General features: G+C 41.6%; 1 protein-coding gene across 3 annotated transcripts; it reads right to left on the bottom strand.

Moving 5' to 3' along the window:
• Nucleotides 1–227: 227 nt before the first annotated feature.
• LOC115682717 (tobamovirus multiplication protein 1) lies at nucleotides 228–9,731 on the bottom strand. Of its 3 annotated transcripts, none has more exons than XM_030607012.2 (13): nucleotides 9,371–9,731; nucleotides 8,529–8,579; nucleotides 8,255–8,288; nucleotides 7,135–7,221; nucleotides 6,988–7,039; nucleotides 6,125–6,308; nucleotides 5,842–5,937; nucleotides 5,076–5,136; nucleotides 3,828–3,892; nucleotides 3,549–3,623; nucleotides 3,391–3,466; nucleotides 2,336–2,522; nucleotides 228–1,698 (listed from the first exon to the last, which is right to left on the bottom strand). In XM_030607012.2, the coding sequence occupies exons 1-12, from the start codon at nucleotides 9,488–9,490 to the stop codon at nucleotides 2,344–2,346; spliced, it is 1,080 nt and encodes a 359-aa protein (XP_030462872.1). In that variant the 5' UTR covers nucleotides 9,491–9,731; the 3' UTR covers nucleotides 228–1,698; nucleotides 2,336–2,343. The 3 variants fall into 3 exon arrangements, with proteins under 3 accessions (XP_030462872.1, XP_030462871.1, XP_056177496.1); XM_030607011.2 differs by having other exon boundaries at nucleotides 2,356–2,522; XM_056321521.1 differs by lacking the exon at nucleotides 8,255–8,288 and having other exon boundaries at nucleotides 2,356–2,522; nucleotides 9,371–9,505.
• Between the last annotated feature and the right edge of the window lie 341 nt (nucleotides 9,732–10,072).

Here is a 10,072-nt window from a genome sequence, read left to right as displayed (position 1 = left end):
AGGGTAGATTTTCAAATTTTAACCTCGGAAAAATCGACTCTGTTGATCCTAAAACCAACTTGGAATCGAACCGACTAGTTTCAGGGACTACCCAGGAAATTATTGTTTTTTTGGTCAAATGGGACTCCCCCAGAATTGGCCGGGGCTTTTTTTTTTCTCTCATTTTATTATATATGTAGTTTGCATGTGTCAAACATGAATATGATTCTTTCTTTTGGAGGATAACATGTCAAACAAATTCAATTTCAATATATATTTTCTGTCTTAAAAAAAGAGTAAAATTGCTTATGATTAAAGGTAAACCAGTTTGATTCTAGGTTCTTTCTTGAAACCAACCTTGCGGGTTCCGGGTTCTCACGTACACCCGGCCGGTTTAAAGTACAAAATTTTGAAACCGAACCGGTCAAGGCCAATTCCTGGGTTCAACCAACCTTATTGCTCACCCCTGGCGTGGTGCGCCATTATCGAATTTGATTGCTGGCGTAGCTTGAAGATGAAATGCAGGTCCAGACTCCAAACCTCGGATGTCTTCCAAAGAAGCCAACGGTTGTGCATATTTATTAGGCTTTTAAAGTGAATTGTTTGGTATTGGAAATGCCATTACTGCACGCGGACCGCATTTTCCAACGCTGTAGGCTTGCTCAGACAATGCTCAATTGATGCTACGATCACCACGATCTCGCTAATCACATTGTCTACTCGGATCCTGCGGTGTTTGCTATTGCCCTGCCCCATTTCCGGTCCAAGTTTACATGTTGGGCACTACACAATTACAACACACCAATCGAAAGTGACCCCGCAAGTTCTCTGTGGCAACTTTACCGTTTTTTCTCCAATCTCCAAACCAAATGCTAAGCCGAATATCCGAGGACAGACTGTCCTCATTCGCCAGTTGCACAGTGCCTCGGCTATCGACCCACTGTATCCCCCCAGAGGGGGGAAAAAAGAGCACTGATCAATTCGTCTTCAATTTGGAACACCAACAATTACCAAAGCTGATGGCATGTGCTTCCAATGCAGAGGTCTTCCATCTGCAACTGTGTTTAAGTAGCGACAGTGCCTTTACCAACCTAGCAGGCCTTGCATTAGAGTTGAGAGAATCTGTCTAAAGAAAAGTTGTTCCGTAGTAACAGGTCGTCTCTTTTGACCAGCCCAGATCCAGACTGAAGACTGATGTCACGCCACTTTAGCCCAACATCCTCCGAAACATGTTTTTTTCCCTCGAGTCTTGATAAAGTGTCGTAATCCACGACACCTCGTGAATGTCTGATAATTTGGTCACATGCACTTTCTCAAAACTAGGTAAGAGAGAAATATTCTCTTAGTTTGAATTTGAATAGCACAGAATGCAGGACTGACTCACAGGAAAACTTCTTTTTTTTTTTTTGAGGAAAAAGTGGAAAATCACATTCGAGAAAAAAGGAGATTCTTTCCTCCAACGTTACTATATACATGTATCTCCGATGTAATCATTAAAGGAGGGGGGTCATTTTCGGATTCTTGAGAGTTGGAGAACCGTCCCGAATATGTTTGGTCTTGACACTCAGCATCAAAGCCAGAATCATGGCAGAACCCCCATTCTTGGTCCACTGGCATTTCCTTCTCGGAATTTGTCAAAGCAATGCAGAAGCGAACATCATGCCCACATGGAACTTCCTCCTCGAGGCTGTGGGATGCGGTCAACTAATCTCCTACGTCCTGAAAGCAATGTGGAAGAGGAAAACATCAAGCAGAGGCTTTGAGCATCAATATTCTCACGCTGGAAAAACATCTTCGAAGGGTTAATAATGCGATGCTGTTCCCTAATAAGAAAACGACGTGCAAATTGACAATGTTATACTATGGCTGTATAAACCGACTTGCAGGACTAAAAACAAGTCTGTGGAAAGCATGAATGACTCTACCACAATGACTCAGCGTATTTGCACGAAGAGAGCATCAAAGAGGAATATTATGAGCTCAAAATAAGGGGGAAGCCCTCTCCGGGACTAAGGAGGAAAACACTGCAATTGAAATGTATACCCAATGGAATTTGACAAATTTTCAACGGTTCAACCCCCAAGGCATTCTTAAGAAATACAGAATGCAAATTCGTACTGTGAAGAAGACATGCATGAGGTGTTTTTAAAGAGAGATTGAGAGCATAGCAACAATAAAATTTTCTTACTGTTGAGCTTCATATATGAGTACATTAAGAACCTCAAAGGAATAATTGACAGAGGTGGAGCACCTATTAACTGGAAGGGGGGAGAAGAAGTCCAGGTGGAGTACTGCATATGCCTCATGTTTGAAACTATCTTAAGAGACTCGCAAAAAGAATAGCTACTCAGGAAACCTGATGGACTAGCAAGCAACCTGGTTTCTTGAGCTAGTTCCAGCAGCCCACTGATTGGAAAGACGTGCACCTGTTGCACCATAACTTATAAATGTTACTGTTGCATGATCCCCTTGAGTATTTGATGTGATTGGACGCGGCAATTCTCTTATCACCCATAAGAGAAAGGCTGATGGCACTGATGAACCTGGAAACAACCCATAACATCTACTCAACTCAGCCCAGACAAATGCAACGGGGAAGAATGAAGACAATTCTTAAACTGGCATCAAAGGAAACATTGAGTCTCCAGAAAAATTCAAACAAGGAAAATCAATCGCAGTCCATCAGCCAGATTCTTAAACTAGCAGAATGTAAAATAAAACAACGGGGAAGAATGAAGACAATGCAACTGTTAGTCCGCAACTTAATACTATGCATTCCCCTAGTAACGCTTAACCAATTCTTGGTTTAACATAGCACCTCACTCCGAGCATGGGAAAGTAAAAATAAATTTGTTTTAAGTGATCAATCCGGCCTGCTTTTTGTATCCGGAAACTTCAAAGTAAACTTTTCCTCATTCCCCCAATTTTCATTCATGCACACCAAAAAATTCTAGCCCCCACCCCCACAATCCCCTCAGGGCCACACACACACAAGAGAGAGAACTTATACAGGTTGCGTAAAAATTTTGGTGCCTTGATGTTATTTCAAGTTATTGAGAGAAAACAAGCCAATATTATCTTAATTTACCTCAAGCACAGTTGAATTTATCAGGAATAATTCTGATGCTTGCACCAACAACTATATATCTTTTTCCCCAGGGGAAAAAACATTACATAGGCACCAGTCTATCATAAATATTATACAAAATCATATCCTATAAATGCAGGATAGACTTTACTTTCCTAGCAAAAATTGGAAAAGATAGACTTTACGACAGAGGAAACAAATTATATTTTCCAGATGCTGGTGTAGATTGTACAAGAGTCATAACAGTTTATGCATCATATCATCTATTCTCAGGCATCTCTTAACAGGTAGGCAGGTTAACATAAGGGCATCAAATGTTGTACCTATAAAAAAGTAAACAATCAAAAGAAGTGGTGGCTCTACTCCATTAATATCCCAGAGGCGCAAACTATAGAATAGCTGCAATATAATGGTGCACTGAAGTTAGGAAGCCCAGGTGAGAGAACCAATAAGAAAATTTACGTATAAGCTCAATACATACTGGAGTTTCTGTAGATAAAGCTACTGAAGCACTCGATGTAAAAGACATCATGCAGACGGCTGCCAAACCAGCCACCTGCATCCATTGACAATATTTGAGAAAAAGTTAAAGACAGGACAGAGGATAATCTGAGCACGTATGAAGATATAGCAGCCATAATACTAAATTAGAAAACCAAGAGAGAGCAGAAGTGCAAAGCATATGCTCACCATGAAATGGGTGCCCTATCCAACAGAGAGCACTTGAGAGGAAGAAAAGTGTGATGGACTAGTAACTTACCTTCCACATATCACCTGAAGCACTCTCGGATCGTACTTTCCTCAACTTTAAGAACAAAGTGATACCTGAAATATAAATAGAGCATTGACACAAAAAGGTATAGATCTCACAATACTGAAACAGTTAATCTTGAATTTAAGCAAGCTATACTCAAAATATGCAAACAAAATGGGTGCATTCGACACAAGTGGAATGCTCCAAAAATATCCAAGATACAACTTAAACCACTACCTCGTAGGGCGAAAAAGAGGTATAGTTTCATGAGTATTTTAAGAATTTTTCTTATCTAACTGATCAGCATTTAATAGATTATCTAACTCTGAGTAATCTTAGTTATTAATGGCAAACAAGGGCAAGCATACACTGGTGGAAGTAGTTACAGTAACCAAAAAAAGAGTAGAGGTTAAAATAGTTAGGCTATCGTAATCATAAAAATATGTCCTCAAAACATACGACTCACTTGATGACAACAGATGTGTTTGACATGAGGAATGGTTTAGATTAGTGCCATATCCCACGCACTTTTATTCTTTTGTCTTCACTTTCTATTAAGCAATAAATACGAGATGAATAGTTAGCGCAATGTTTACCTGTAGTAGAAGCTGTAATGTCCTGTGGCTTCTTCTAATAGCAAATGTCTGCTTTAAATTTTCTAACTAAGAGCATTAAAACAACGTTTATGAGAGAAATTTACTGGTAGATGATTAAGCATGGTTTCTTGTTATTCTAACTACTTGATGACTAATCATTACCCCAATCCTGAAGCAGGAGACTAAGAGAGACAGTCTAATCTTGACCTGACACCAAGGCGAGTGCCTATAGTAGCCTATTACTTACCATCAACCATGAGCAAATGCCCTATTTTAGTTTATACAAAATGATTTCTAGAAATGGTTCATATCAGAGGAGAAGCAGTAGCTAGGTAATGCGAAAAGTGCATAGAAGTCAGAGGAAATTGTTGCTGTCGTACATGCATGAATAGCCCATAGTACTCGATAAAGTCAAGTTGCTTTTGTTCAATAGCTTTTAGAAAGTTCCGCGAGTGCCATCATTCCAAATATAGTCCCATTCTCTAAATAAGATTGAAGTCAGGAAGTAGCGCATATTTAATCACTCTTGTCTCCAACAGGAAGAAAATGATTAATAAAAAGACCATTTATTTATCGCTTCTCATATGGCATAAATTAGAAGAATAAAGAACTTAGATAGACAATTTAAGTAAGCTTCACCAGAAAATTGGTGTCTCACCATAGCATACTATAGCTCCCCCAAGTAAAAGAAATGCTACTGCAATAAGCCGTGCATAGATCTGCATGACAATTGCAAGTACTGACTATAAAAAATAGCAATAAAGCAATTGTTTACAATAAAAAGTTACTTGAGAGGAAGCCAAATTAAGTAACTCTATTTTTCTGCTCTCCTAATAATCAGCTAGTGATCCCCAGTAGGAGACCACTCCTCCCACAAACCCCCAGAGAACAGGCAATGAACATCCCCCCCCCCCCCCCCAACAAAAGATCAATGGAACACATTTTTGTGCAGACTGCACGGCTAGCAAAGAAGTACCACCTTGTTAAGTAACTAACTAGTAGGATGCAGAAAAATTTTCAATTGTCCAATCAATCCTAAAGCTATCGTAAGGATGCCAATTAAATTCTAAACTTTCCAATTTTGCAAATTTAGTCCCAAACCTTTGCGCAAAAATGTAGTCCTTCCGACCAATTTTCACCGCAAATCGTTGACATGGCGGTGTGCCCTGTAGGACAGCCGGCGATGATTGAACCGCCATTTCAGCGATTTCCGGTGAAAATTTACTAGAAGGACTACATTGAAATTCGACGCAAAAGTTTAGGACTGAATTGGCAAAATTGAAAATTTTAAGACTGAATTGGCATCCGTACAATAGGTTTAGGACTGATTGGGTAATTTTCCCCTTACTCGGAAGGGAGAGGAGGGGGGGGGGCGGGGAGGAACGGGAGGGAAATAGAAGAGAACATCCTATAGCTTACCATACCTGAGCAATTGACACAGAATCAATAGGATTGTTCCCATTGCCAATCCAAATAATAACAGCGAACGCTATCATTAGGACAAATACTAGCATAATAACCTGAGGAAGGCAGATCCGAGTAAGGTGATATCCAATCAACAGAAAAATGACGATTCAGAGTAGACAACAAACATTAATTGATAAAGATTTTTTGTTTGTAAATCCATTTTCAGAAGAAGCTAAAGCAGAAATACAATGGTACTGTATCCTGATTTGAGTAATTACTTGAAATGGGACTTTTTCATACCGCAGCAACAAATTTTTGCCGGCCTTCAACTTCTATATTTCTGAATGAGCAACATTTGCACCCATTTCCCTCATCTGACCGATCCTGTCTGATCATTGAATTTGCCAACAACGCCTGCTGCATATTATGCCCTTCATCATCTTCACCATTGCCTTCATCCTTTGCCTGATGGCAAAAGTCGACCCTAAAAATCATTGCCCATAGAAGCATATACATAACAAACAAATTATTACTGAATCAGTTAGAGAGACATAGGTGTATGTGCAGGGAATCTTACTACTTTATTTCAGGTTTCCTTCCAAACGGACATGCTTAAATTGTGTTTTAAAAGGTGGCAAAAGTAAATTAGAGTGTTCTTTTTTCTAGGCACAAAGGAATTTGACCATGATATACTTAAGCCAAAAGGCCATCCCAACTTTCTAAGGATTGATATTAAGATCTATATATATCAAAAAGCTTTTACCAAGAACATTTTGACAGATAGAGAGCAAAGTGAAGTTTAGACACAAAATTGAAAAGTATTACTTGGATATCCCTCTACCTTGCACATATGACAAGAATAACTAGAGAGGCAAAAACATTCTGCAAAGACACATAGGAAAGATCTGCATAGACCACAAGTACGAACTTATTGTAACAACATATAAGGCTTAATGTGTCTTTGTATACCATATTTGTGTTGGAGATGTCTAATCATACCGACAAATCCAGTCATCAATAAATCAAGTGTAGAACAAACATCCTGACACCCTAATGCGATAACAAGATTATCTATATCAAAGTTTCTGGCATTAAACAGTGAGACATATCATAAAAACTTGAATCTTTCTGGCCTAAGCATCTAAAGGTACTGAGAAACTCACCAGAAAGACAGAAGCAGAAGAAATGCTGCTAGAAATAGAATGCTTGGATAGGCTGCAGCATTATTTACACTGTTAAGATGAACGAAAACATCAAGAGAACCTCTGAAAGAGCGCCAGAGGTTATGAATTAAAGCTAGAAAATCATACCCATGAATATAAATCCACACATACGGGACCAGCAGTACCATCTCTCACAGCTCGCAACTACTGTAAGCACAAAAAACACGAAATAACCTGCCAAAAGCCATGACAAGCTACAATTAAAAGTTAAAACCTTATCTTGTTTGATACTGCGGATAAAGAATTCACAGTAGGTACATCTTCAAGTTATTATCCAAAGCAAAAGAATTCCAATTAGCAAGTGTCCTGTTCTACTGAACCCAGCCAAACTAGCTAACATACAAATAGATAGGATCAGGAAAAGGAAGCTATTTTCCAATTCGTTAACAAAAAAAAGGGGCCTCGTAGGTAGGACAACTGCTCAGTATTTGTAACCATGACCATGGAATTCCTTCTAGAGAAATTGAAAAGCACAGGTCCTAATCGGCTTATTTTCATTCAACAGGAGGCCCTTCCATTAGAGGACCCAGAAGTGCCAGAGGACACGCTCAAGGGATTTGTGTCATATATAGACCCAGACCTACAAAGCACGCCGGGCAAGCAAGCCATGGTCAAGTGACTGGAGCGGGTGTCCATGGCAAAAGTTCTAAGCAATGTAGGCCCGAGGTGAATAGGAGTGTCAACGGATACCAACCAATTAATATTAATCACATGTCTTCTCTAATGCATGAAAGGATCAAAAGAAAAGATTAGGGTTGGTATTGGCAACGATCTACAGTAGATCTGCATTGTTTCTACGACAAGCCAACAAATAAAGGAGAATAAAAGGATGTTTATCCTAAATATCCACATAAAAAAGAATTCGTTCTCCACACATTAACCAGCTCTGTAAAGGTAGTAAAATACAAATATATGCGTATGTATGGCAATAGAGTACTGCCAGGTGTTGATTATACACTAAGTTTTTCGCACAAGTTGATGATTGTAGCATGAAACATAATTCCAGGTGCCCGTTGATATCCAAATATTCTATACTAGCTGATTGATTGTAGAGTGAAATTCCATCGAGGAACATGATTGGACTCGAAAGTTCAATTACACTTCTTGCATGCCAGAATTCAGTATTGGACAGCAGAATCGGGTGCCCAATTGGTTTTCTGTGCAGTAATGTTGGTATTTTTGCAACACAAACAATGAGTGGACTTACCCAAGTTGGATGACCCAATCATCAGGTGAAGTACCTGCAAAGAACAACTTTCCCTCTGATACTGCCCAGTACAGAAAATGAAAATAGCAAGTCCCGTACTGACATATAGATTCCATAATACAACAGTATTTGCGATGCAAAAAAGAAGTACAACTAACAGTAAAACTTAAGAGTAGCATAATGACCAAACTCCTACACTGTTCGGCAAGTATGGCAGGTCCATTGGAGCTTCTAGCCCTAGAGATATTGGGAAGTGATGTAACCTAACACTTACTTTCTGACGAGTCCATCCAGCTTCCTGATCTCGTAGATGAATCCGCACGACCTGGCAATAAAGCATGTGTCACAAGCCAAACAGGCTCCGGGAGAGAAGAGAGAGAGGCACAGGGATACAACCAATTCTGAGATCAGCACGTGTAAATTTAGCTAAAGCACGTTGCAAGTTTATTCTGGATAATATCTATCGATCTATTCGTCATGAATATATCACTTTATCTGATTCTATTTGTACTTTCTAAAAGGTTCCAAATCAAACTATGGCCTGTACAGGTCTTCATCTAACAGTGTTTATGTTCTAATAGACAACTCCCTACTAAACAAGATCCAATCCAGATAATATATGACTGCATACATGTTTCCCGCAGAACCATGCGGATTGAGACAGACCAAACAGAGAAAATTCTCGGGCACCTGCCCACCAGAGCACAGTGGATATCAAACCTTGCAAGAGAGCCTAGCTTAAAAAATAATCTTAAACTGATACCTCTCTAGAGACCCATGGACAGTCTACAGAGGGACTTTGATCCCCTCTCGAGACACCCAAAAAAACACATTTCGAGGTTTCCTCCCGCGCCACAATCGCCACGAGACAAAATTCCTCAGCATGCTCGATAACTAAAAACACATTCCGATGGTCATCCTACTGTTACTTCCTAAGAGGCACGCCGGTCCTAATCCTTCTGAGCTCATACACCCCAGGGACCAGGACCTCCAACGTCAGCACGGAGGCCCTGAACTGTAGATACTCAAAAGCCATCAAAATCTAGAAGGCGAAGTTATATCGGAGAATCGGCCTCGAACGAACACTGAAATCCCCGCGCAACGGACCGGACCGACCTGAGAGAAGGCGAGGAGAGCCAGCGCGCCGTCGACGCAGGCCAGAGCGGCAATGACGAGGAGCATCTCCAGGGAAGGGCAGTGACCGCCGGCGCCGCCTCCTCCTACCTCCGCGAGCATCTCCAGCCCTTCCTCTCTCCTCCCCGCGCTCTCTCCCTCTCTCGCTCCCGCTCCCGCTCCCTCCTCCCTTCACGAGCACCGAGCGCCGCGCGCGTGCATCGGGGGAGGGGTGGGAATCCCTCGATCGGAGTCGTCGTCGTCGTCGCCGTCGGCGGAGGAGGAGGAGGAGGAGGGGGAATGCAGAGGGCGATTTGATTTTCGTCGGCAGCGAAGACGACGAAAGGGCACGGACGGGACAGGGACGGGACAGGGACGGGAGACCGCGCAGGGTGAGGAGGAGGAGGAGGAGGAGGAGGTCGTGGGTTTTTGTACGCTCCTTGTTCTCGAGCGTGGGTGGGCCCCGCCCAAACGCGATGTTGGTAATATTATATAGTGTATGACTTCTTTTCGGTTGACCCGGTCGTTGTCAGCGGTCGACCCGGCCGGGGGGGTCGCCCACTCTTGAGACACCACATCACCATTAACGCCATCCTGAGCAAAGCGATACGTGTGGCCTGATTTGCTCGTGGGAGCGGGGGGAGCGTTTCTTTCGTCCGAGCGAATCGTATCCGTCGCGCCAGCCACCTCGCGTAATCCCCGGTG

The sequence above is a fragment of the Syzygium oleosum genome, unplaced genomic scaffold, assembly GCF_021117445.2.
Source record: "Syzygium oleosum isolate NSW1041296 unplaced genomic scaffold, Sole_v2.1 Sole_v2.23, whole genome shotgun sequence".
NCBI classification, from domain to species: domain Eukaryota; kingdom Viridiplantae; phylum Streptophyta; class Magnoliopsida; order Myrtales; family Myrtaceae; genus Syzygium; species Syzygium oleosum.
This window is presented reverse-complemented; position numbering and strand designations above follow the sequence as displayed.

Excerpts from the sequence above, each read along its gene's own strand:
- LOC115682717 (XM_030607011.2), bottom strand. The coding sequence starts at position 9,490 with ATGCTCGCGGAGGTAGGAGGAGGCGGCGCCGGCGGTCACTGCCCTTCC. Across the intron at positions 5,137-5,841 it reads ATTCTGTGTCAATTGCTCAG|ATCTATGCACGGCTTATTGC; the intron begins GTATGGTAAGCT and ends ATTGTCATGCAG. Across the intron at positions 2,523-3,390 it reads GATTGTTTACTTTTTTATAG|GTTCATCAGTGCCATCAGCC; the intron begins GTACAACATTTG and ends GGTTGTTTCCAG.